Source organism: Lathyrus oleraceus, chromosome 4, assembly GCF_024323335.1.
Source record: "Lathyrus oleraceus cultivar Zhongwan6 chromosome 4, CAAS_Psat_ZW6_1.0, whole genome shotgun sequence".
In the NCBI taxonomy this organism is placed as follows: Eukaryota; Viridiplantae; Streptophyta; class Magnoliopsida; order Fabales; family Fabaceae; genus Lathyrus; species Lathyrus oleraceus.
Genome location: NC_066582.1, coordinates 317,103,371 through 317,126,667, shown reverse-complemented (window position 1 = coordinate 317,126,667; position 23,297 = coordinate 317,103,371). Strand labels below are relative to the sequence as shown.

The 23,297-nt window shown below is 35.7% G+C and overlaps 1 protein-coding gene and 1 long non-coding RNA gene across 3 annotated transcripts; one reads left to right on the top strand and one right to left on the bottom strand.

Moving 5' to 3' along the window:
* Nucleotides 1–14,172: 14,172 nt before the first annotated feature.
* LOC127135484 (polygalacturonase inhibitor 1) lies at nt 14,173–15,453 on the top strand. The gene has a single exon (XM_051062176.1). It carries the CDS (start codon nt 14,188–14,190, stop codon nt 15,175–15,177), a length of 990 nt encoding a protein of 329 aa, XP_050918133.1. The 5' UTR covers nt 14,173–14,187; the 3' UTR covers nt 15,178–15,453.
* A 4,283-nt stretch (nt 15,454–19,736) lies between these two features.
* Nucleotides 19,737–22,827, bottom strand: LOC127075284 (uncharacterized). Of its 2 annotated transcripts, XR_007786341.1 has the most exons (3): nt 22,653–22,820; nt 21,277–21,643; nt 19,737–19,968 (listed from the first exon to the last, which is right to left on the bottom strand). It is a non-coding gene; the product is annotated as an uncharacterized LOC127075284 (long non-coding RNA). The 2 variants fall into 2 exon arrangements; XR_007786340.1 differs by lacking the exon at nt 19,737–19,968 and having other exon boundaries at nt 21,137–21,643; nt 22,653–22,827.
* Between the last annotated feature and the right edge of the window lie 470 nt (nt 22,828–23,297).

Genomic DNA, 23,297 nt, shown 5'->3' with positions numbered 1-23,297 from the left:
AAGTGACCGGGTGAGGGTCACCAAACTTAGAAGGTGCATTCCTTTATTTTTTTCTCTTTTTTTTTCTTTTTCGGAACACTGACTTATATTCACCGGCTTCCCTGCGTAGAGTGTGTGTGAGATGGTGCTGACTGCTGAAATAAACTACTCAAAAGCTGTCAGAGAATAAGAATTTAAGGCTAAAACATAATAAAAATTCAACTCAATTTCCATATGCAAGAGACTTACGGTGTTAAAACAATACCGATCTTGTGAATTTTTCTCAAGTCTCCGCAAACTCGACTCAAAGTAATCTATAGCCTAAAACTTTCAAGAAGACGCAATTTTTTTTAGAAAGAAAACAAAAACAAAACAAAACAAAGAACAAAAACAAAGAAACTAAAGTATTCCCTAATTTAATCCGCTGTCGCGCGCGGATCAAAACGAGTAATTTTGTAAAAACGTAATACAGCGACAATTAAACTCGGATATCGTCTCAAGGATTCTTGTTTGTAATAATTAAACGTAATCGAATGGGGGGGGGGGGGGTTGGTTTGGTGTTCAATTACAAAAATGCAGAAAATAAGTGATTATGAAAAGTGATTATTTGAATAAGCTGAAACGAATCAACCCAATATATCATCTTCCGACTTATCATTGATCCCTATAAAATTCCAATTCCCTAAACGAGTCTGATCCTATTCGATTACAAAAGCTACTGACAAGCGCAATAACAATTATACGAAGTATGCCCCTGAATTTCGAGTAAAGCAAACGGATTAAAACTATTGCGAATTAAGCAAACGCAATATGATCGAACGCGATAATGCAAAAGCTACACTAATCACGAAATTGATTTAAAAGCAGACAACAATCAAATTAAAGAATTCTATCATGTAAAAACAATTAAATTGAGCAAGTAATTATGATTATAGATATAATTCAAAGGAACAGATTAATGGAAAATTATAAAAGAACCCCAAAGTGGCATCCGATTACAGTGAATTGATTCTTGGGAAATTAGCTCTCCATAGTCATTCTTTGCAAGCTCTCAAATTCGTACATGAATCGTGATTTTCCTGTCCAATTCCTCATGGTGTACGGCTGCTAGACCTAGGGGAAAACAAAGACCCGTTTTACAACTCAACTCGGTCGACCCAGCCCACTACAAATGACCCAACAAAAATACAAATAAAATTCTGCAACTTCAACAGACTTTCTGGCCCTGCTACAGTCCGATTCAGCTCTCGACTTCTGAACAAAAGTTGTAGATCTTTTCCTTATCTTTCCAACGCATACTCACAAGCCTCAATCTGATACTCGTAGCTCAAGATATGATTTTTCTCGTGAAAGCTGCTAATGCTGAAAATATAATGCGAAAAACAAATAAGTGCAAAAATAAAATAAATTGTAAAAACACATTAAAACATAAAAATAAGTAAAGCAAACCAAAGAAATGCTTAAGTACAAACATGGAAGAACGTGCATCAAAATGCACTAATCACAATTCATACCTTATCTTGTTTTACATGTTTGTTGTGCGACGATAATAATCTGTAACGAAGAACTCGTTCAAATGGAAGGTCGTGTGGCGATGATGGAGGTGTCTGGATCTGTCGGTGGGACGGCCGAGGATCTGAATGTTTGAAGGTGATTATTTGTTGGTGACGGTTTTTGAGAAAAGATGTGGTTTCCCGGCGAAGTGTGTTGTGTGACGAACCAGATGAAGCGATGTCGACGGCAGAGGAGTGACGCTTTATTGTTGGTGGATGGCGGACGATTGAGGGTGCGCCGGTGTGAAGATGGCGAGCGGCGTTACGATGAAGAAGTTTGTGTATTTGGTGGCTTTGTGGTAGCGTGAAGGAAGTGAACACAGTGAAGTAATTTTTTTTTAGTTCTCTCTTTTCTATTAGCTTGTAGCAGAGAGAGATGAGTGAGGTTGAGAGAGGTGAGGGCAATTATGGTTAGTGTGTGAGAAGAGAAAACATGTAGGGAGCGTGAAGAGTGGCGTGTGAGAGGAGAGAAAGTGAGGTGAGATCAGAGAGTGCAGGTAGGTGGCGTGTAGAGTGAGGGAAACGTGAGGTGAGAGAGAAAAGACAGAGTGGGAAGTGTGAATACCAGTTGTAAAAAAAAGAATCCAATGCTAATTTCATTTTATTTTTTGAAAACAATTACTATCATTTAAGAAAAGATATAAAATTTCTAATCAACATTTGATTTTTTTAAAAAAAATTCTAATTACTTTGATTAAATAATTAAACCCAAAAAATAGTGACCGATTATAAATAGGGATCGGATATAAATTTTCTCGAAAAATTAAATCAGGCACACTAAAATGATCAACACAAAATATACTTATTGAAAAAATACAGCGTTTCGTTAAATTTTGAAATAGATTTGCACCGGTTAAAAGACTCAGGCTGGTCAAAATGCAACCGAAACAGCCGCTGAAAAATATAACGGACACACCAGTTTAAACTACATGAACCTTAGGTTAATAATACTGGCATCTGCAATTTTAAATTTGAAACATTTATCTGCTGATTTTGTCCGTACTTGAGAAAAGATTCAACCGATTTGTCTGTATTTTCAATAATTTTATCCTGACTGATATTTCAGGTATTATTAATGATAAAATGCATGTTATGTTGTACATATGATGTAAACTGAAAATTAAATCAAATTTATGAAAATTTAAAATGCCCGGACAAAATTGGGGTATGACACTTATGATATACTAAAATCACTTAAGCGCATGGTACCTTACCATATTTCGTATTATACTTAAGTGCATCGTACCTTATGATGTTCTACAATTCACTTAAGTACATCATACCTTACAGTGTTCCTTATTTACTCTATCTCTCATCAATCTGTCCTTTTGTGTGTGACCCTGTAGGTTTTCCCGGTATTGGCAATTATATTAAATCACGTACTTAACATAATAAACAGTGAGTAGTATCTAGCAACACATCACTGCTACCCAAGACACAAAAATGTCATGTGATCTGACAAATCCTTTTGTGATAATACTTATGTGTACAATTACCCTTTTGCCCTTATGTCTATATTGAACACAAGGCATGGATCATGTCATCCTTGTGCAGTTCAATCTTGGGCCTTTAGACATTTATTCTGTTACGCGGGACGGTCAAATTTCATCTAGGTCACTCATGTCCCTCAGCATGCTTTGTGGAGTACTCATCAACTGTCTTTATGGACGTCCAGTTACGGGCCACGTTTGATCATCAATAAAGCATTCGACTTTACATCTAGGATCCATAGTGGTTTCAGGTCGAAGGGTGGTATACACCACTATCACCATGAGAATAACTTATGACACTTTGCATAACATTCTATATAGTATTCTCATAGCGGGTCAATCCAATATAAATATTACTTCTAATAGTCATACCTATGTTTAAGACTTGATAACTCCTTATCCATGATCCATGAGATGTGATCATCAGTCTATATACATAATAGTCTTAATGCTTTAATGTTATCCCACTTCACAACAAAGCTTGACTACAGATACTTTAAGAATAGTGTCCTTATGTTTAATGGGATCTCATGATTAAGTCACACTTAATACATTAAATGGACTAGCTATTCTAGGGACTTTATTAAACAAACATAATAAAGAAAAAGTCTTTTATTATTAATAAATAATTCGATACAAGTACCAAAAGTATTGGCCTCTAGGGCTTACACCAACAAGGATATCATTCGACTGGAGGATACAAGTTGTTCGACCCAGTGAATAAGCAAGTGGTGATCAGTAGGGACGTGATCATATATGAGCTTACTGAGTGGGATTGGACTTAGAATCCAAGAAAGATTTAGTGAGAATCTTTTATGAAGAACCATCTAGTGAAGTCAAAAGAGAAGTTCGACAGGAAGAAGTCAGAGGTGAAGCAAGCAGAAGCCGACCTCATAGAAACAGACACATGCCTGCAAGGTTGCAAGAATGTGTGATTACATCAGATGATGTGGTCAATGAAGAAGGTGAGTTGGTACATTATGCTTTCTATGTAGATGTCGAACCTATCAATGCAACTGAGGCATTAAAAGATTTGAAATGGATGAAAGCAATGGATGAAGAGATGAAGTCAATTGAAGTCAACAACACTAGGTCACTTGTCGAATTTCCCCAAGACAAGAAGGCAATCAATGTGAAGTGGGTATACAAAGTGAAGTTGAATCCTAGAGGAGAAGTGACTCGACACAAGGCGAGACTTGTGGCGAAAGGATTTCTTCAAAAAGAAGGAATCCACTTTGATGAAGTTTTTGTACTTGTTGCTAGGATCGAAACAATCAGGTTGGTTGTTGGTCTAGCAAACATAAACAACTGGTAGATGTGTCAGATGGATGTGAAATGTGCATTCCTTAGTGGCCCCTTAGAAAAAGAAGTTTATGTTGCACAACCAGTTGGGTTTGTGAAACATGGCGAAGAAAGAAAGGTGTACAGGCTGCATAAAGCCCTGTACATACTTAAACAAGCTTCAAGAGCTTGGAACAAGAAGATAGATGGTTTTCTAAGGGAGAAGGAATTTGTGAAGTGCAAATATGAACATGGAGTATATGTAAGAAGAAACAAGAGGGAATTGCTTATACTATGTCTCTATGTCGATGACTTGTTGATAATAGATAGCTGCAAGAAGGAGATCAAAGACTTCAAAGGTGATCTCAACAAGGAATTCGAAATGTCAGATATGGGTGACATTTCATATTTCCTTGGCATCTAATTCTACAAGAGTCGTAGAGGTTTGATGATGCATCAAAGAAGGTATGCAGGTGAAATACTCAAGAGATTTGAGATGCAAGATTGCAACCCAACTTCGACTCCGGTTGAGCCCAGATTACAACTGTCGAAGGATTCAAATGAAGATGATGTTGACCTAACCCAATATAGAAGACTTATTGGGTCACTTCGATACCTTTGTCATACAAGACCTGACTTAGCATACAATGTAGGTATGGTGAGTAGGTTCATGCAGAAGTCAAAGGTATCACATCTAGCAACGACGAAGAGGATACTAAGGTATCTGAAAGGAACTCTCGACTATGGCATTTTTTTTCTTGCAGATGATGAAGGGAAAAATGCAAATTAGTGGAATACACCGACTCAAGTTGGTGTAGTGATGCTAAGGATCGAAAATCTACAACTGACTATGTGTTTATGCTAGGTGGTGCACCAGTTGCTTAAAGTTCGAGAAAGGATACAATAGTGGCATTATCGTCATGCGAAACAGAATACATAGCTGCTTCTCTTTGCGCATGTCAAGCAACGTGGATGGTGAATCTAGTTGAAGAGATAACAACGAAGAGTCATGGAGCAATTACCATGAGAATCGACAGCATGTCATCTATCAATCTGGCGAAGAATCCGATAGCACATGGTCTAAGCAAGCACATCAAAATGAGGTTCCATTATCTTCGAGAGCAGGTAGCAGATGGGAAGATGAATGTGAAACACTAGAGAATTGAGAAACAGATTGCAGACATCATGACGAAGGGAGTGCATGTCGAAATGTTCAAAAGACTAAGAGATATGATGAATGTAGATAGCTTAGACACAATGAATTAGGTGGTGTGTTGGATTGTAATTCCTTGTGTCAAAGCAGGTTGCTCGACAGAGTAAGGAAGTGTCGAACCACCTAGTGTGTTGAGTTGTGTTAGTGTGTCGAAGTGTCGAAGCATGTTGATTCACATAGGATTTCGACTTAGGCCTATTTTAGTAGTGTTATCTATTTTGGACTTTTATAGTTTTGGGCTTTGGCTTGAGGTTCAACTTAACCTAAATCTATAAATAGAGGGAGTAACTCTTACTTTGTAATGAAGTGAATAGAGTATTCATAACACTTGTAATTCATAGTATTTTGCAATTGAAAATTGAATAATAAGTTTTCCACAGTTTGTGGACAGAGAGAAACTCTGCAGAATTCTAATTCTTCTTCTCCTTCATCGTTCCTTACACTCTTTCTTTCTCCATTGTTCTTTTATTTTCATTGTTATTGTTTGGATAATAACAATCTTGTTCATCAAGATTGATTGAAATTCTCCATAGATTTTGGGGGATTTCCAACAGATATGCAATTGAAAGATACACTACGCCAAAAACTGGAATAGACAGCGCACCTTAGAGGGCGCTTTATTACAAAAGCGCCCTCTAAAGTGAAGCGAAAAATAAGGAGCAATAGACAGCGCACTTTAGAGGACGCTTTTGTAACAAAGCGCCCTCTAAGGTGAAGCGAAAAAATAAGGAGGAGATAGAGAGACAACAATACATGGCGCTTTTTAGAAAGCGCCCTCTAAGGTTACCCTTAGAGGGCGCTTTTAATAAAGCGCTGTTATAAGTTCATGTGCATTTCCAGCTTATAAAACGCTTCTGGAAAGCCTTAGAGAGCGCTTTCATAAGCGCCCTCTTAGGCCCCCTTTAAAGGGCGCTTTGTTTCCACAAGCGCCCTCTAAGGTGAAACGAAAAAATAAGGAGGAGATAGAGGGACAAAAATACATGGCGCTTTTCAGAAAGCCCCCTCTAAGGTTACCCTTAGAGGGCGCTTTTAACAAAGCGCTGTTATAAGTCCACGTGCATTTCCAACTTATAAAGCGCTTCTGGAAAGCCTTAGAGAGCGCTTTCATAAGCGCCCTCTTAGGCCCCCTTTAGAGGGCGCTTTTTTTCCACAAGCGCCCTCTAATGTCCCCTTTAGTAAACATTAAAATTATAACATACTGCGCGTTTTGTTATTTTACTATCTGTTATTAGCGTTCTTTTTCACGTTAGGGTTCTGAGGCGTTTTCCTTCTGAAATTCTAGTTATCAGACTTTGGATGTCACACTGGTTGTTATGACATCCAATTCTGCACAGACAGGGATTATGCAGAACTTAACAGTAAGTGCAGTAAATAACACAAGTAATTGTTCACCCAGTTCAGTCCAACATGACCTACATCTGGGGGCTACCAAGCCAGGGAGGAAATCCACTATTAGTAGTATCAATTCAAAGCTAAACTCACCCGTTTACAACTTATCACTTAATCCCTACCCAATGCAATTTCAATCTTAATCTAAGATCAGAGTTCCTACTCACTCCCCCTCAATCACCTCAGTGATATTAAAAACACTTTGAAGTCACACTTCAAAAACAACTCTTGGTTATGCTTCACAGCTTAAACCAAGATACACAGCACTCACGCTTAAAAGCTTTGAGTGACACAACACTTACAACTCAATGAACACCCTATGCCAAAGCAATCATCTATTTGATAATGACTTGGCTTACAAGATACGTCTAATTCTAGACTCACAAAAATACAGCAGTGAAGTATGATGGACACACTAAATCTTCACGCCTCAAAATCCCCTGAAACTGAATGGAGGAATGCCTTCCTTTTTATATTGCAGCACCTGGGCTTTTGCACCTGTATTTTCCTGAATTTTAGGTCACATACGTTCCCTCAAATTCAATATTTAGGTTGCTAACAAATAGGCTATTTGTTAGGTTCATTGAATGTAGCTTGGTTGTTGATTTCCTGGATTTTCTCTAAGCTGTTGACTTCCTAAAGAATAGCCTGAGAAAGCTGTAACAGAAATCTGAACAACCTACAATTTAGCATATGCTGTCAGGCATGAATGTCACGACATTCAGCTTGACATCAAGGTCCATATGCTGAGTCTGTTTTCCCAGAAAACAGACTGTACAAATCTGCTGACCTGTACATGATCAATATGACCATACTACAGTACCAGCTTACATTAGTAAATGTCAAAGTGTCCAACTTAACATTTACACAATTGGCCTTAAGTTAGTTCTGCTATTCTCTTGAATAACAAACTAAGTAAAGTGCTGAAGTATAGCAGAACACCACTCTGCCCAATCTTCAGTAGCTGCTGTCAATGATGAATGTCACAACATCCAGTTTGACATTCAATCAGTAGGCCTTATGCCAGGTCTGGTTCTTCCTTGATAACCAGACTGCAAGTGAATACTAAGTTCTAACAGAACTCCTGATGTTCTATTCCTTAGTATCTGTTGACAGGTATGAATGTCACAGCATTCAATAATCCTGTGTTAGCTAGTCCTGCAGTAACTATAATGTAGTTACATATACATGTCATGACATCAGTCAAGACATTAGTGTTTTACCATACAATGCAGCCAATTAAACACCTACACCTTCCACCTCTGTTAGATCTACATGCGCGTTTCCTCCTTCTACCAATCAAAGGTACACGCTTTTCCCAATTTCTGTTTTATGTTATTGCTTTGTTTTAGCTTTGCCCAATTTCTGTTTTACCTTATTACTGCGTGTTTCCTCCTTCTACGTTTGTTTCGACCATGATAGCGGATGCAATAGGAAATTGACGGTTGGTTTTTAGTGACCATGATAGCGGATGCAATGGGTTATACGACCTATGAACATATGATTTTGTGTCAACACCAGTATCATTAGAAACCTAGGTCCGAATGTGTTTGAACTCTTCTGAAATTGTTTTTTGTTTATTCTAATTAGTAATGGATAATACATGGATGTCTTCCAATCGATTGTCGAGAGAGTACGAGAATGGGGTATCAGAATTCGTTTAGTTTGCCGTTGCGCACGCCGAAGACCCCAGTAGAATGATATGTCCTTGCTTGGGTTGTTGTTATGGGAAACGGGTTGACGCAGTTCAGTTGACATCGCATCTAATGAGGCATGGAATTGATCGAAGTTATACATGTTGGAATTTGCATGGTGAGAAAAGTAACGAGAATGTTGAACCGGGGGATAGTACGACCTATGCCTCAAACTATAGTGGCGCAGATACATACGATTGTGATCGAGTTGAAGAGATTGCAGAAGCACTTGAAGGAGATCTTAAGGATTGTCCCGAAATGTTTGAGAGGTTGGTAAGTGATGCAGAGAAACCTTTGTATGATGGTTGCACTAAATTCACAAGATTGTCTGCGGTATTAAAGTTGTACAACTTAAAGGCGGGCAATGGGTGGTCGGATAAAAGTTTCACAGAGTTATTAGCCCTTTTGAAAGATATGCTTCCTGAGGATAATGTTCTTCCCAATCGAACATATGAGACCAAAAAGATGTTGTGCTCTATTGGCATGAGCTATGATAAGATACATGCATGTCCAAACGATTGCGTTTTGTTTCGAAATGAGTATGCATCGTTAAATGAGTGTCCTAAATGCGGTGTCTCGCGATATAAGAACAAGTTGTCTCCAGCAAAGGTCTTGTGGTATTTTCCTGTTATTCCGAGATTTAGACGCATGTTTCGTAGTGAAACCGATTCAAGACACTTGACCTGGCATGCAGATGAAAGAATTATAGATGGAAAGTATCGACATCCGGCAGATTCACCACAATGGTTGAAAATTGATAATGATTATCCTGAATTTGGAGAAGAATCAAGAAACCTTCGCTTGGCATTATCTACTGATGGAATGAACCCACACGGTATCCAGAGTATCTCACACAGTACATGACCTGTGATTATTATGATTTATAACCTACCTCCATGGCTATGTATGAAGCGTAAGTACATGATGTTGTTTATGTTGATTTCTGGACCTAAACAACCAGGGAATGACATAGACGTGTACTTGAAGCCCTTAATCGAAGATTTAAAGATTTTGTGGGAGACCGGTGTGGAGGTTTATGATGGATATAGGAAAGAAAGTTTCAACTTGAGGGCGATGTTGTTTGGCACAATTAATGATTTTCCAGCATACGGAAATCTATCAGGGTATAGCATAAAAGGTCAATGTGCGTGTCCTATTTGTGAAGATAAAACAGATTGGAAGCGCTTGGAGTTTGGTCAGAAGAATGTCTTTCTCGGTCATCGGAGATTCTTAAATTCAAATCATCACTGCCGTGGATGGAGAAAGGCGTTCAATGGAGAGACAGAACAAGGCAGAGCTCCGCCTATATTGACGGGTGATCAAATTTTTGAAAAGGTGAAAGATTTGGATACTCAGTTTGGCAAGCCTTTTGCCCACACACTTGTCAAAAGTGGGTGGAAGAAGAGGTCAGTTTTTTTTGAATTGCCATATTGGAAGTCCTTGTATGTGAGACATTTTCTTGATGTTATGCATATTGAAAAAAATGTATTTGAAAGTGTTATTGGCACGTTACTCAATATACAAGGAAAGTCTAAGGATGGCCTTAAGGCAAGAAAGGACTTGATAGCGATGGGAATAAGAACTGAATTAGGACCCTTGAAGAAAGGAAAACGAACATATCTACCGCCTGCTGCTTATACTCTATCTAGAAAGGAGAAAAAAACATTGTGTAAGTTTCTAAGTGAAGTTAAAGTTCCAGAAGGGTACTCTTCAGATATTAGAAGACTTGTGTCTATGAAAGACCTCAAGTTAAAGAGTTTAAAGACCCATGATTGCCATGTTATAATGGAACATTTTCTCCCAATAGGTATACGTTCTATTCTTCCAGAAAAAGTAAGAAGCTCTATAACTAAGTTGTGTTCTTTCTTCAAGTCAATTTGCAGTAAGGTGATCAATCCTGCGATCTTACCAATGTTGCAAAAAGAAATCGTTATTACTTTGTGTGAGCTTGAAATGTTTTTTCCTCCATCATTTTTTGACATAATGGTACATCTAGTTGTTCATCTTGTGAAAGAGACACAATTGTGTGGACCAGCTTATATGAGATGGATGTACCCTGTTGAACGTTATATGAAAATATTAAAAGGGTACGTGAAGAACTGAAGTCGACCAGAAGGTTGTATGGTTGAAAGATACATTGTTGAAGAAGCGATTGAGTTTTGTACTGAATATTTGTCTAATGTTCAGTCAATCGGACTCCCCAAGTCTCAGCTTGTCGAAAAGAAAGAAGGAAAAAATCTAATTGGAAATAAAATCGTGGCAGTATCAAGGGTCGAACGGGATCAAGTGCATTTGTATGTTCTGCACAATGAGAATGAGGTTGAGCCGTATGTTGAAATTCACAAGGATGTTCTCCGAGGTTTAAATTCCAATAGAAATGAAAATTGGATAGTACGAGAGCACAATCGATGTTTTATACCTTGGTTTAAGGATCATATTTATTCAAAGTATTATTCAGATCCCGCTTCAATAACAGAAAGGTTGAGATGCTTAGCATATGGTCCAAGTTTCCATGTTTTTTCTTATAGCGCATACGCGATTAATGGATACACATTTTATACCAAAGAACAAGATGATAAAAGTACTATGCAGAATAGTGGTGTCACCGTGGTAGCTGAAGCAATGCACATATCAAGTGTGAAGGACTTAAACCCCAAATTTGCAAATCTGTCGTATTTTGGTGTTATCGAGCGCATTTGGGTGTTTGATTATGAGAAGTTTCAGATTCCTATATTTGGTTGCAAGTGGGTTGAAAATAATAACGGCATTCGAATGGATAAGTCAGGATTTTTGCAAGTGGATCTTAATAGGGTGGGATACAAAGATGAGTCTTTTATTCTAGCCTCTCAAGCTAGACAAGTGTTCTATGTCAATGATCCGAAAAGTACGAAATGGTCTATAGTTCTTTTTTCCAACAAAGTAATTGATGAAAACACTGGAGATCAAGGTGATATTGATGTTGAGATTGAATCGTTTACCAGAAATGATCAAGATGAGAATATTATATCAAATGATTCATATATTAGAAATGATCATAATGAGGGTATTTGGATCAATCCAACCGTCCGTGTTGTTAAGAGACATGTAGAACATATTCCAACCAAGAAAAGAAAGAGAACTTAGTGAAAAAGGTACAGGTCAAATGATTTTAATTGTTTTCTTTATTACAGGTAAAATGACTTTTATGATTTTAATTGTTTTTACATTTGTCATCTGATTTTAATTGTTTTCTTTTTTACAAGTAAAATGGCTATTATGAAGTCAATCATTCGTGCAAGGGGCAAGGGATGCTCGAAAGTATCAATTGATATTTGTTTAGATGGAGATGCTCTATTGTCGTCAAGCCTCATTCGCGTAGATGATGATGCTGGATATTTGAAAGTATCCCTCTACGACAATGGAACATGTCCATCTAAACATATATCAATTCTATCTTCAAAAGATAAGGGTTCAATGTTGGCAAGTTACATTGGTTTCCTTGTTCGACAACATATTCCGATTACATGTGATAATTGGAGAAGTCCGGACTTGAAGGTTGGCAAAGAAAAAATATGGTCGGAGATACAGGTACTTACCATATATTGTTATATGTTTTTTGTTGCATCAACTTTGCAGCCCTGTATTGTAGGCAGAATTTAGGACTTCTCAAAGTTGATTTCTTGTTACTTTGTCGTTCATAAAATACACCACTAAATTCTCTGCGTTTAATTTTTAATTTTTTTTCATCAGGCTTGTGTCTCAATAGAGGATGGGTATCTACCTAAAGTTACTTTTGTAGTGGTCCAAAAGAGACATCACACCCGTCTCTTTCCTGTCAACCCCAAAGAGACCGATAGAAGTGGAAATATTATGCCAGGTTTTTTCAATATATTTCTCAACGCAGCTGGTATATATTATCATTTGAATTTATCACTTTTTGCTGATTTTGTTGTTCTAAATTGTCAAAGGAACCGTGGTAGACACCAGCATTTGTCACCCTAGGGAATTTGATTTTTACCTTAACAGCCATGCAGGAATTCAGGTAATATTAGCTATGTCATTTAACTTTACGCCATTGTTTACTATTTGTTGCTCAATCGCCTTTTGACAGTTCTGTGTTATTTGCATTTGGACGTGTTCTTTTTGCAGGGGACTACTTATGCTGCCATCTGTTGTTTTGGTTGAGCCTTATTTTGTATGGATGTGCGATAGAACTACTAGACAGCTTTTGGATATACAGAACATGTTTGCCACCATGGATGGATGGGCGTTTTTGTTTAGTATTGGTTAGAACTACTAGACAGCTTTTGGATATAGTGGTCACTGGGTGTTGGTTGCTATGTTTTATTCTCTTAATTGTAGTACTTTGAGAATATGTTGTTGTATATTGTTGATCAAAGAATCATATATTAATGTTGTATATATGGAGGATTAATGTTGTATATAAATGGATTCATGTTGTATATATCAATGGATTAATGGTGTATAACATTGGATTAAAGGATGAAATCAATATGAATTTTACACTTTTGCAGCATGCGAACAGGTTACCAATTAAATATATATCCACTGTTTTTCAAACAAATTTTTTTAAAATAACTAACACTTTAGAGGGCGCTTTGTCCAGAAAGCGACCTCTAAACACTTTACATTGACAACTTTAGAGGGCGCTTTTTCCTGAAAGCGCCCTCTAAACACTTTACATTGACAATTTTAGAGGGCGCTTTTTCCTGAAAGCGCCCTCTAAACACTTTACATTGACAACTTTAGAGGGCGCTTTTTCCAGAAAGCGCCCTCTAAGGTGTCCCTTTATGGACCACTCCAGAGGGCACTTTTTTCTTAAAGCGCACTATAATGTGGCCACTTTAGACAGCGCTTTCTCCAGGAAAACAAAGCGCTGTCTTTACCTATGCCAGCGCCAGATTATAGGGCGCTTAAAAGCGCTGTTATAGGCCAAAATAAACGCCCTCTTTTCCCTTATTTGGCGTAGTGATAGAGAGAAGTGGAGTCCAAATCAAGATGGAAGATTTAGTGTGAAAAGTTGTTATGAAAAATTTAGAGAAAAGACATCAGAAATTTTGGAAGAAGATAAGTTAGGGGCCATAAAAAAATGTGAGAAACAAGCGCACCGTCAAAAATAAAACTGTTTTGGATGGAGGCTATTCCTAGATAGACTACCCACTCGAGATAGGCTAGCCAAAAGTGTTTAGAAAAAAAGAAAACAACAATGGTATGTTATTTCCTATTCTATGGGCCACTTCATATTCATAGAAAAACAAACCATAATTTAATATAATTGACTAAAAGAATAGAATGAATCATTTATTTCCGTTCACCGGTCAGCTTGTATTTGACATTTAACTTCAACATCGTACTGCACCATATATACCATGACTAAAGACAACTTGATTAGATTCAAAGGACATTGTTAATATTGAACCATTTGAGTTGCTATAACTAAATAATAATGACTTTGGTTTTGACTATACTAATTGCGCTATATGGTGGGCTCATCCCATGTAAAACCGCATCAATCCTAAGTATAAATAAACACATTTTGTATCCAATTCTCATCAAATCCAAAACTCCAAACACTTCCCCCAATAACAATGAGAACAAAGTTGTTTTTCCTATTGATATTGCTTTCCCAAGTTGCATCTTGTCTATCAGAACTATGTCACCCACAAGACAAAACAACCCTTCTCCAAATAAAAAAAGAACTCAACAATCCAACCATTCTTTCCTCATGGAAACCAAATACTGATTGCTGCAAAATGAGCTGGTACGGCGTCACTTGTTTTCGCTCTAACAATCATGTCCGCGATTTAACTATTTCACACGACAACAACCTTACTTCTAAATTTCCATTATCCATCGGTAACTTACCTTATTTAGAGTCTATATATTTCGATAATTTACCAAACCTCATAGGTCCAATTCCTATTGACTCCATATCCAAGCTTCTCAACCTCAAATCCCTTACAATAACCTCAACCGGAATGTCAGGCCCAATACCTAACTTCCCACCCCATCTGAAAAACCTCTTTAACTTGGATCTCTCATCAAACCATTTCTCAGGAACACTCCCGCGTTACATCTACAAATTACCAAAACTAGAAATGATATACTTTTACAACAACTCATTAACGGGTACAATCCCTTCTTCGTACGGTTACTTCAATAACAAAAACCTACCCTCTTTACTTCTCTCTCATAACCACCTTTCGGGAAAACTCCCACTTTCATTAGCAAGACTTAACACTACTGTTATTGAATTATCGTATAATAACTTCGAAGGTGATGCATCCATGCTTTTTGGTTCTAATAAAGCAACAAGGGAGATATATCTTACACAAAACATGTTTACGCTTGATTTTGGAAAAGTTGAGTTGTCTAAGACCATGACAACGTTGGATGTGAGCCATAATCAAATCTATGGAAAGCTTCCTATGGGAATAGAAAATATATCGTGGTTGAATGTGAGCTATAATAGGTTATGTGGTAAGATTCCAAAAGGTGGCAATATGAATAAGTTTGGTGTGGGTTCGTTTTTACATAATAAGTGTCTTTGTGGGTGTCCTCTTCCAAAATGCAAGTGATTATTGTTGGGGTATTCTATTTCTATCCTATAAATGGAGTATTAATTTCTAGTGTGTTTACATAATTACTTCCAATAGTTTTATGATGTATTTGTTTTGCAAGTGATGTATGATTTTAATCACCATGAAGTGACACTACTTAAGAATAATCAATATGGCCAATGAATAGGAGTGACTTGTATTTCTTTTTATTATGAGTTTGGTTTTTTTTTTCAAGTTAGTGTGAAAGATTTCCAAGAGCAAGTCTAAAACATTTTACATTATTCGCTTTTTGGATATGCATTTTATTTATTTTTTATTTATTTTATGTTTGTTCATTTTATAGAATTTTAATTTAGAAGAAATATATTCAATAAAGATAGTAATAGTAACATTTAGGGATATTGAGACTTTTAAATTGAGTAGAGACTAAGACTTATAAAAGTACCTACAAAACTAATATATATATATATATATATATATATATATATATATATATATATATATATATATATATATATATATATATATATATATATATATTAATTGAAATATACTGACAGTATAAAGAGATTTTACACCGTCAGTTAATCCTAGACGTTGGATATTAAAATAAGTTTGACTTTTATTTTCTCACATAAAAATATCATTCTCAAATATTATATATATATATATATATATATATATATATATATATATATATATATATATATATATATATATATATATATATATATATATATATATATATATATATATATATATATATATTAAGCAACGGAACAATACATTGGGGATATTTGAGATTTAGTATTGTAATAATGTCGATCGAGTCAAATTATTATGATTAAACAAAAAAAACAATCACCTAACCGGTAGTGAAGTGAATCTTGCCGTCATTCAATTAAGGAACACATCAATGGAAGGATGCTTTTGGTCTTAAATATAGATAATCAAGTAATAGATAAGCACAAACACAGAAGATGATATTCACATATTCTCTTCAAATTTCATAATAACATTAAACATTGGTAAGCAATATTGATTCTCTTACCCAATCAAGTAAACAAAATCATTGGTTTAATTTTAGGTATTCTATCTTGCAACAAATATAGATATTGACATCTGGTTTGAGGATAAGGAGCGTGCTTCGGGCAAACTCCTTCCAGTGATGTCCTAATGAACAATATAAGTGAGTTTTTCAATGAAACAAATTTGTTACAAAGGGGAAAATTAATATTGATCATGTTTGAGTGAATTATCTGATGTGACGATTTGCCACACTTAGGGAAAATATAGATAAGTATAAGGGACAGATAATGTCCAAATCACTTAGAAGATTAGATAGAGAAATTGAAAAAAATGTTAGTTGGACTACAACATATGCAACTAGGTTAAATTTTCAAGTCACACATGTTCTCTTTCTAACACACTAAAATCCTACTCACCAATATATAAAATTATGGGTAATTTCAAATACTTAAACATAGAGTGTCACACACACCCCATAATCACATGTTCATCTTTATTAAATTCATTGCATCGGAATTAACAATTTAAAATAACTCTAGCAATCTCGTAAAATAATTCAAATATATCATAATTAAAAATTATCTCGAAACTTCTCAAACGAAGCAAATAATGCTCAAAACAAAATAGTCTCAGCTTGAAACAAAATAGAAATGTTTCCCCTAAGTGTTACACTATCAGAGTAACACGACTAATAACTCAAAACGAAAAAGATAAACGAAGAGGTCAAATACGCCATCCTCCAAGCCAAAAGCTACTAAGGCTCCTCTATCTGATCGTTTGTACGCCAGAGGAGTACATACGCAACAACAAACAGAAAGGGGTGAGAATAATTTCATATATAAATAGTGCGCATAAACAAAAAAGATAGATAAGCAACATGTTATTAGTGTCATAACTCATATCAACTACCAGAACAACATTTATAGCATAACTCATACAAAATAACCAAAATCAACCTATACAAACAATTAACTCATACTCACTGCATATATGTATGCAATGTTCGACTCCCTAACTCTGTTGATGCTCGTCATTGTCCCCTCTCTTAACCGGTCTCGCAACTCAACTCTATATTCATGCGGTACCAAATATTTGGATTATCATAGATCTTTTACTAATTTACATCCTGACATGGTCCCCTCTCTGAATCAGGCCGCCCCAAGGTCCCCTCTCTGAACCAGGAAAATCTATAACTCATGAATTCATGTAATGCAACTCAACTCTATCAATATTCACCATGGTCCCCTCTCTGAACCAGACTCACAACTCAACAATCACTCTTTCATGGCCACTCGCCATGAAACTTAGCCATGCTTGTTATCAATTGATCAGCTAAACATAAACTCCATCTGTTTCATGCATAACAATTATCAATTCAATAAAATGCATCGATTCACATCAAATAGAATCAAATACTCTCAAACGGTACATGGTAGTACCAATTACTCATCCAAACAACACACTGTCACAAAATTACTCGAAAACAACTCAGTTTTGCTGAGCGAAATATAGTTCGTTGAGCGCGGATTCGTTGAGCACAACTTCTACTAGCTAAGTGTGAAGCACCAGAAAAACTAGAACAGACATCTTGCTGAGCGAGACCCCCTCATGCTGAGCAAAGTTTCATTGAGTGAGCCCTCAACCGTGCTGAGCACGACATCCATGAATAACAACATAAGTAGTGCGATTTTCAACCATTAAAGTCGTATAAAAACTCCGATTTCGACCTTAATAGACCCTAATCACACGAAATCCAACCATACATGTTAATACAGTATTAAAAACAATCAAATAGGCATGGATTAACATATACCACATGGATTTGATCAAAAATCATCATCATCTTCAATAATTACAACACAACCAATAAGAACACCAAATTTCAGAATTTAACCAGATAAGTTCACTCATATTTGAAATGCAATCAGTACACGAAATTAACATCAAACAAATCATTCTTGAAAGATTTTTGATAAAAACTCATCTCAGGTTCTAAACCATTGAACAATAGTGAAAAGGGAAAACCCCCAAAGGAGAAGAGTAAGGAACTCTCTCTATCCTCTTTGCATAAGAACCCACTCATGAACAATTCTCTCCCTTTACCTTAGAATTGCATAATCTTTAAGCTTTGTCAATGGTGTCTCCTTCTAGCTCTTCCTCTTCCAAACTCTTGCTTAAACTCTTGTCCAATTTCACGTACTGTAAATTAAACATATTTTCCTCTCAATTCTCTATTTAAATAAATCCAAATAAAACCTAATTATTTGTTTTTCATATTACTCATGACACCTTTATCTCTTGCTAATTACTCCTACACCCCAAATTCTACTAAACTTCTAATTTTTATCTCAAACTTTATTTTCTTAAATTAAATATTTAAATTAATTAAAATTAAATAAAAATCTCATTTTATTTCTAAAGGGCTTGTTCTCTCATCATAGGTCATCTACTCATAAACACACAACATAAAATAATTCACCAACACATCAAAAATTTAGTTTAAATAGCATAATTAATTAAATACAAAAAACAGGGATGTTACATTGTTCACTGATAGCTGTCATACCCCAAAAATTTCCCTCCCCTTTCATTTTTATCTAACCTTTTGGTTTAAGGTTCATCTGCATTCGTGGACATCCATATCATCTAGTGCACTAACATCATCACAAATTCATAGGTTTGAAGCTGATTTTACTTGACAAGGACCTAGGGTTTGCTTGAGAATCAAGCTCAAGGAATTTTGAGGCTACAATCATTTCGGATAGCTTATCATGGCAATCAAAGGTGCAAAAGCCTAATCAAGGACAATTGGTGCTTGAGACCTAGGAGGTTGCATCATGGTGTTCAGTCATCATCCAAACCCTAATTTTTTATCTTGAAGAAGGATGAATCTTGTGGTTTGCATTGAGGAGTTGTAAACCCTAGCTTGACTCGTGACATTCGTGATTTGCTACTCCCTTGATTTGAGGTTTGATTGTTGTTTGACTTGAGGTTTGGTTGGGCTTAAACCCTGATTCTTTGTGTTATTTAATTGGTAACGGATATGCTTGCATTCATAATTCTCATTCATATTCCATTCAGTTGATTCATTTTCTATGTGGCATTGAAAAGAGATTGCAAACATCATCATTTTTGCATAAGTTGACTTTTGATGAATTATTGACTTTTTGTTCAATCAATTGACCAAAGTCAACTCATCATTCTTGACCATATGAGGTTTGTAGGCATTATATCATGTTCATCATCAAAATTCTTATTCTCATTAGGTTTTGCATAATTATAAGACCTGGTCCATTTTCAAGTTGGACCAAGGAACCAAGTCCGTGACCGGGTCCAAAACCTGGTCAGACCTCCTTATGGACCAACAATTGGACATACTTGGTTTTGACCACTTTTTAGTTTTTTCACTTCTTTTCATTTGCTAAACCATTTTTCATCACATAAACCACAAATTCGTTTCATTCAAACCAAGTTTCTTACAATATTTTTTCATGACAATATTACAAGTTCCTCACACCACATTCAAATTTCAAACCAACTTTCATTTCCAATTTCAATTACAATCATAACAATTACATTCATTTCATCAAAACTTCAACATTACATAACCAAACATAAAGCCTACAAAAATATCCTACATTCCAAAATTAAGCCAATTACAAATCATAAATCCAATGCATTCCACGACTCCAAGCAATTCAAGCCTCCTAGCCATTCCACACTCCATAGCATCCACCACATGTCCAAGCATATCCAATGAACTTCAAGTCATTGGCCAACCTACAAACCAAGCATAAAAAATCACAGCCATTTCAAACCACAAAAAAGCCAATTCACATGACTAGCTAAGCATCCCAATTTCTAAAACAGTTCACCCAATTGAATTAATTCAATCACCATAACAGCATATTAATTAACATCAATAACATGGAATTTCTTCAACAGAAATTTGGTTCTAACTATAACAGAATTTCTACTAATTTTCACTAATACATAACTAACATAGCAGAAGTGAGCAGCGTATGAATGTCAATTTACATTTCATTTAAATTCCAATTGGATTTCAACTAACTTTGGAATTTATAACCAACACCGAATTTTGTTTTGAATTTCCTGTGAGTTTGAAAACAGGTGAACTCTATAAATTCATATCACACACTTCAAATCATTTTTTTCAATCCATTTTTCATTCATCCACTTTTTCCATCAAATCCATTTTCTTCATTCATCTGTTTTATCATCACTCACTGACTTTAACAGAACAAGAAGGAAGGAAGATTACGCATAGAAAAAGATTCTCACTCTTTCACAGCATAAAAAAATATCAGAGCAGAGGGAGGAAGCAAATAACGCAACAGAAAAGCAACGCATGAACTATCAACAATACGCAAAACGCATGCAAGAATTCACACATACGATTCAAACAGAGGAAGAAGAAAATAAAGCAATTCGGAGAAACCGATACCTAATTACACTATCCATTCAACATTTAATTTCATAAACCCTTTGGTTCACTTTACACCTTTTTTTTCAACCTCTCTCCATTTAAAACCAATTACACTATCCATTCAACATTTAATTTCATAAACCATTTGGTTCAATTCAATTTCAATTACACTACCATACATAAGCAAAATTCCATTCATTCATTCCCAAACCCCTTATAAATAAATTCAAATTATAATATTTCGATTACTTTTCAACACAATTTAAACCATTACACTTTCCATTCAACATTCAATTTCATAACCATTTTCAATTCAATTTCCATTCAATTCCATAAACCATGCCATTTAAAAAACCATAAATAACCTTACATTCCATATACAATCCCAATCCCAATCCCAATTTTCAAATTACATTCAAACTTTCCATCTTATAAATCATTCAATTCCAATTACACATTTAATTTCCATTAAACCAAATGCACATTACATTAAACCATTAATTACTAATGTCAACCATTATAAATCCATCCAAATTTTGAAACCATATTGTTCACCAGAATCACTTTACAATCAATCCAAATACATTTTATATAATTTCAATGCATAGTTTGGATAAAAAAGAAACATAAGAAAATTTTACAAAGTGGCGTAAGTAGCTTCCAAGTACAAGCGTTAATTGGTCCATCTATTGCTTGCTCCGTTTTGAAAAGCCGCTAAGAAAATCAAGGTTGCTCAATCTGCATGGTGTTAAACTTGTAAGATTAATTGTAACAGCAGGGATATGTACATTACATACTTAGCCGGAAAGAAACACTTGAAGAACTTGGAGAAACTGTCGAACCCAAAAATCGATGTTGGCACCAGTTCCACTGCCACTTCTTCAAATACTCCAATCTTCTTCAGAAAGAACCAATTATGAACCTCCTGTAACTCCCTCTAACCTCTTCAATGCCAACGGAATGACCCTCCACAAACTCTCTCATGAACCTCCTTCAAAAACAAACAACCTGCACAAATAGAAGCACCAAAAATCAACATCATGAAAAAATCTCATGGCCATCCATGACCTGCAAGAACAAAACTGCAAAAACCAACTGCCAAATGTAACTTCCTATCCAACAAACTTTTCATAACAAAATTAACCACCCATAACCAAATCTCGAATTAACCTGAACCTTCCTAACATAATTCAGGACCAGCCTTTAAAACCTTCCATATTTTTCCTGAACCTACAAGAAAAATTAATAGAGAATTGAACCTAACCCTCACTTTTCAACCCAAAACCTGCAAATAACCATAACAACTTCATAACAGAAACATAACTGAACTAACTGAATCTCCAACAGAATGCAACAACCTCAACAACCGAATAACCTAATTTGGGAACTGAAAACACAACCTCCAACAAAATATATAACAACACCCTCTCTCATTTTCCCTTCTTCTTCAACCAAGTCACCCTTAACCGGCCAATAACTTCTCCATAAACAAAAACCTTCCAATTGCTCCACCCTCCACTTCACTGATAAGAACTCTTTTCTTCAACCAACCTCCTAATAAGAACCCTCTTCTTCACCCTCATAAAACCGGAAATACCCATCTCCAAAAACAACTTCCTTCTAACAGAACCACTTCTTCAATAACTAACCAACCCTCTTCTTCAACCTCACCCTTCATCCTCCTCCAATCCCTCTCCAACTCTATCCATAATTCTTCAACCTGCAACTTCTAACCAAAACTTCACCCCTAACCTTCAACCGAATTTCTAACCAAGCTCCGACCCTTCAACACACTGCTTCCATCCTAATAACCTGAAAAGAACTGAACCCTCAATAAAACAATTCCAAAAAGCTCGCACCAACTTCAACCCACTGGAATAACAGGGCATAACAGAAGTTCACCAAGAACTCTCAACGCAACCCCTCAAGGAGCTTCAAGCAATTCAACCAGAAAGAAAGGAAAAGTTGGGAATCAGAAGAAGTGTAGCAAATCGAAAACAGAAATAAAGGCGGATACCTTTCACCCTTCAACTCAACATCACGGTTCAATCAACAATTTCACGATTATTCATTATCACGTATTCGTTTCAATTTCTTTGGCTTTGGTAAAGTGCAGGAACCAGGGTGTGCATTTGAAAGCTTGGGCCTAAGGCCCAAGCATTTTTGTTTCTCCATGCACACCTCCTTCAATCCATTCATAACTTCCATATGCTAAGCCCATTTTTCTTATTTCTTTCTTAATCCTTGATTAAGGTTTTTTTAATTTATCTTAATTTCATTTAATTTTGTTGTTAATCCTAATGCTTAGTTGTTAACCCAAGTTAGGTTTAGAATTTTCTTGATTTTAGGTATTAAAAACTAATTCATTTTGATTGTTTAGTTAGTTAATCCATAATTAGATTTAGTTAGAATAATTAGGTATAATTAGGTTTAATCAATTTTTAGATTAGATTTAATTTCTTAATTTTTCAGAATTAATTTTCATTTGAGTAACCATGCCATGATTAGGTTTTAGTCATTAGATTTTGGTTATTTCATTTTGTGGATTGTTGTCGAGATTAATATGGTCAATGGTTGATTTTGCCATGGTTAGACCTTAGGTTAATTTCCACTCAATTCGATTTGTATTATCATGTCCATTAGATTCAATTCTTGAATTTGG